This window comes from Kryptolebias marmoratus, linkage group LG17 (assembly GCF_001649575.2).
Source record: "Kryptolebias marmoratus isolate JLee-2015 linkage group LG17, ASM164957v2, whole genome shotgun sequence".
In the NCBI taxonomy this organism is placed as follows: Eukaryota; Metazoa; Chordata; class Actinopteri; order Cyprinodontiformes; family Rivulidae; genus Kryptolebias; species Kryptolebias marmoratus.
The window spans coordinates 26,837,657-26,842,204 of NC_051446.1; the positions used below are offsets into that span (position 1 = coordinate 26,837,657).

Consider the following 4,548-nt stretch of genomic DNA (forward strand, 5'->3'; position numbering starts at 1 on the left):
TCAAACAGGAAGTCAGACCATCAAACAGGAAGTCAGACAGGAAGTCAAACAGGAAGTCAGACCATCAAACAGGAAGTCAGACCGTCAAACAGGAAGTCAGACCATCAAACAGGAAGTCAGACCATCAAACAGGAAGTCAGACAGGAAGTCAGACCGTCAAACAGGAAGTCAGACTGTCAAACAGGCAGTAAAACAGGAAGTCAGACCGTCAAACAGGAAGTCAGGCCGTCAAACAGGAAGTCAAAACAGCTGGAAAATAATAACCTACACCTAAAACAAACATATTTTAGGTCAAACGTGTTTGGAAATAAGAGATAAAAGAAATAATTCATTTAGTGTGTGAATGTGTCCCGACCCGCCGAGGAGCTGTTGGTCCGTCTCAGGACGTCCGCCAGCGGTTTCACCAGGTTTCCTGCGAACAGGACGAAGAGTCCTTTGAGGCGCTCGGCGACGCCGTCACACAGCCGGTAAAACGTCAGGAGGCGGTCCTTCCGGTCCGATTTACTCCAGTCAAACAGCTGCGGCGCAAACAGACAAACAGAGAGGTTCAGTCATCGTCCGACGGAACCGCGGCGACTCGGCGGCGAGCGTGACCTCTGACCTTGAAGAAAAGCGGCCTGAACGTGACCTCGGACAGTTTCATCACCATGGCGATGAGACAGTCAATGACTCCGCCCTCCACCTGAGACGTTATCTGCAGATCGCCCTGAGACAAGAGAGAGGAACCGGATCAGAACCAAACTGAGCTGTCTGAAGTCAACGAACAGGTAAAACCAGTTTGTTTGTTTGTTTGTTTGTTGACAGCCAGTTCTGCATCGGTCCGGATCGAGCGGCCCACCTGGCAGTGTTTGGCCCGGAAGTCCAACGCGGTGAGGAAGAAGGTGGTGAGCTCTGATTGGTGGAAGCTCAGCTGCTCTTTGGTCATGTGACCGATGTGTTCCTTCAGGACGCTCATCAGCGCCCCCAGCTGGTCCTGCAGGGGAACAGAACCTGATCAGGACCAACACAACCAGAACCGATCCTGGTGTCCCTGCAGAATCTAACTAACACTAAATGTTCTAATTCTGGCCTCCGAGATGGAGCCAGAACCAGAACCGGACCTCGTTCCCCACCTTCTTCTCCAGAACTATGCTGCTGTAGCACCTGGACAGGGTGGGCAGGAGGACCCTGGGGGGCAGCTTGGAGGCCAGCGTGGTCCTCAGGGAGGAGAGACGGGCGACGAGCTGCGAGGAGGAGGAGGAGGAGGAGGAGGAGGAGGAGGTCTCGAGGAGCCGGGTCAGCCGACACACCTGCAGGAACAGGAAGTGTACAGGTGAGGCTGCGTACAGGTGCGTTACCCGCAGGCAGGTGCCTAACCCGCAGGCAGGTGCCTAACCCGCAGGCAGGTGCCTAACCCGCGGGCAGGTGCCTAACCCGCGGGCAGGTGCCTAACCCGCGGGCAGGTGTGTCACCTGCGGGCAGGTGCGTTACCCGCAGGCAGGTGCCTAACCAGCGGGCAGGTGCGTTACCCGCAGGCAGGTGCCTAACCCGCGGGCAGGTGTGTTACCTGCGGGCAGGTGCGTTACCCGCAGGCAGGTGCCTAACCAGCGGGCAGGTGCCTAACCCGCGGGCAGGTGTGTTACCTGCGGGCAGGTGCGTTACCCGCAGGCAGGTGCCTAACCAGCGGGCAGGTGCCTAACCCACAGGCAGGTGCCTAACCCGCGGGCAGGTGCGTTACCCGCAGGCAGGTGCCTAACCAGCGGGCAGGTGTGTTACCTGCGGGCAGGTGCCTAACCTGCGGCCAGGTGCATTACCTACGGGCAGGTGCCTAACCTGCGGCCAGGTGCATTACCTACGGGCAGGTGCCTAACCTGCGGCCAGGTGCATTACCTACGGGTAGGTGCCTAACCTGCGGCCAGGTGCATTACCTACGGGTAGGTGCCTAACCCGCAGGCAGGTACCTAACCAGCGGGCAGGTGCGTTACCCGCGGGCAGGTGTGTTACCTGCTCGCAGGTGCGTTACCCACGGGCAGGCGCGTTACCTGTAAGGTGGTGTCCTGCAGGTATGGGCTGATGAAGTGTGGCAGCGACTCTGTGATTCGCTGCAGAGCTGTGACGGTGCTCAGCAGGTAGATCTCAGTGGTCAGCAGCTCCTTCCTGTCAGTGAGCGCGTGCAGAACAGCTGACATCAACCTGAAAGAGTAAAGGTGGCACAGGTGAGCTGCATGTGGCCGGGGCACAGTAACGCAGTGGGGCTGGGTCATGTGACACAGGTACCTGGGTAACTGTGGGATGGCGAGCGCCTTCAGTGCATTGACCACCTCGGCGATACAGAGCAGAGCGCTGGCCGTCACGTTCTTCTCCTCCTCTGTTGCCGTGACAATGTCCACCGCCTGCTGCAGGACGGGGACAAACGCCTCCTGGTGGGTGGAGCCAAAACTGCGACAGAGCAGCTTGAGGCTGTAGAGCGCGGTCTGCCTGTTGATGGCTAGCTCCGCCTCCTCTGAGCCCTTAGTGTGACTCTTAGCCACAATGGTCAGCAGGTCAGAGGTCAGCTGCAGGAGCTCCAACACCTGCGGCAGATAGGAGGTGTACTCACAGCAGGAACCGCACCGGCAGCCATCTTTACTAAATAAATGTTTGTGTCGTTACCTGCTGCTCGTCCCACTGCGCCCGGTGCTGCAGCTGGTTGTTCAGCAGCTCCATGGCCTTCCTCCGCACCAACGCCAGCTCGTTTCCCATCAGCCCCCTCATCACCGTGATGAAGGTATCTGTAGGCAGCAGGGCGTTCACCTGGACAGCAGGAGGAGGTAAAGCTTACCTTGGTGGGAAAACCTGGCAGAGTGGTCCTCTCACCTCATTCAGACGGTGTGTTTGTGAGTCATGTGACCAACCTTGTCCAGGACCTCGTAGGCCTTATTGAGCAGAACTCTCCAGAACTTGGCAGTGGGTTTGTCAGCGTTCTCCTCCACACAGCGAGCGACGCTCTGGATGTACCGAAGGACGTCCTCCAGCAGCCTGAGGCGCGCACGCACACACACGCACACACACACACACACACACACTCGCACGTTCATAACGGCGGCCTGGTCACTGCTTCAGGCTGGTACAGCTGATGTTTTCCCATCACTCACCTTTGCTGCAGCTGCTGCAGAGACGAGCTGACGGCGTCGCCTCCTTCTGCGACCTGAAACACACCAAACGGTTCAGAAACTGATGGTTCTGGTCCAATCAGACGGTTCTGGTCTAATCAGACGATTCAGAAACAGGAAGCTGTGATGATGTAATCCCGCCCACCTTCTGTATGAAGCTGCTGGAGCCGAGCAGTTGGGCCATGAAGGAGACGCAGAGGAACTTGAAGTGTCGCAGCTCCTTGCTGCTGTGAGCCTCCACGCTGAAGATCACCTCCTCCACCTTCTCCTCCTCCTTCTTCTTTGCTGCTCGCCGGCCGACAGCACACTTTGCTGCAGGACACAAAACAAACCTCAGAGTTATTTAACAGAGCTGGTCGATGAAACTAAAAGGTTTTTCCTTTTCTTGGTCTCACCTTCGCCTCTGTCGTCCGGCAGCTGCAGCAGGAAGTTCAGGATGTTAATGATGGTGGTGAGCTGGTCGCTGACATCGAACTGACAGCACAGAGAGACCCAGAAGTCCCCGTCCCGCTCCAGAGCCGCATCCTGGACGCAACACACACAGGAACGTGTCCAAAACCATCAGGAATACACAAGAAAAGTTCAAACCAAAACAGGAAGTGCCTCCGTCACCTTCTCGCCACCGCTGCTCTGGGTGGCGTGAAGCTTCAACAGCAGCAGCATCAGGACCCACAGGAAGTGGGAGGGGCCAAGCGTTGTCACCAGCTGACTGAGAATGGGCAGCCGCCGGTGCTCGGGCACGTGAGGCAGCGCGTCGGCAAACACATGCATGATCCTCGTCACCACGACGACCATGCTGGAGGAGGAGGAGCCATCTGAGAGGCGGTGAGCCTGAGGGAGACGAGTTCCAGACACCTGAGGCCGTTGATGTGTGCTGGTGAAGCTGTTCCTACCTGCTGCTGCCTGACTCACCTGGATGAGTGCAGGTATGACCATCTGCAGCGTCTTCTCGATCACCCTGAAGCTGTAGGCGTCATCCAGACGCAGGATGTTGGCGCCCATGAAGGTGAAGATGGGCATGATGTTGTGGAGGACTTTCTCCTGCAGGAGTAAACAAGTGTTTGTTATTTTTACGCTGGTGACGATTGCTCAGAGACAGAAGAGGCGGAGCTTACGGGGAAGATGGGGGCGACGCCGCCCAGCAGCAGCAGAGCGTGGTGGTGCGTCTGCGGCACGTCAGACTCTCTGATGCACTGAACCACGAGCTCCACGCTGAACTTCTCTTCATCCAGGAGGTCTGCAGGGAGCGAGTACGGGCAAGGGTCAGAGCAAGGGTCAGGACGAGGGTCAGGGCAAGGGTCAGGGCGAGGGTCAGGACGAGGGTCAGGGGAAGGGTCAGGACGAGGGTCAGGACAAGGGTCAGGACGACGGTCAGGGCAAGGGTCAGGACGAGGGTCAGGACGAGGGTCAGGAAGAG

General features: G+C 57.8%; 1 protein-coding gene across 2 annotated transcripts in view; it reads right to left on the reverse strand.

Moving 5' to 3' along the window:
• Positions 1-4,548, reverse strand: part of heatr1 (HEAT repeat containing 1) — a 25,790-nt gene that overhangs the window by 5,156 nt on the left and 16,086 nt on the right. For both annotated transcript variants that reach the window (XM_017438541.3, XM_017438540.3), the window contains exons 28-41: positions 4,247-4,368; positions 4,044-4,172; positions 3,744-3,962; positions 3,527-3,656; positions 3,277-3,443; positions 3,114-3,166; positions 2,874-2,997; positions 2,632-2,772; positions 2,257-2,552; positions 2,022-2,172; positions 1,113-1,289; positions 839-973; positions 602-706; positions 356-518 (exon numbers count right to left, since the gene is read on the reverse strand). In XM_017438541.3, coding sequence (XP_017294030.1) covers positions 356-518; positions 602-706; positions 839-973; positions 1,113-1,289; positions 2,022-2,172; positions 2,257-2,552; positions 2,632-2,772; positions 2,874-2,997; positions 3,114-3,166; positions 3,277-3,443; positions 3,527-3,656; positions 3,744-3,962; positions 4,044-4,172; positions 4,247-4,368 — 2,112 coding nt within the window. The remainder of the gene's footprint in view (positions 1-355; positions 519-601; positions 707-838; positions 974-1,112; positions 1,290-2,021; positions 2,173-2,256; positions 2,553-2,631; positions 2,773-2,873; positions 2,998-3,113; positions 3,167-3,276; positions 3,444-3,526; positions 3,657-3,743; positions 3,963-4,043; positions 4,173-4,246; positions 4,369-4,548) is intronic.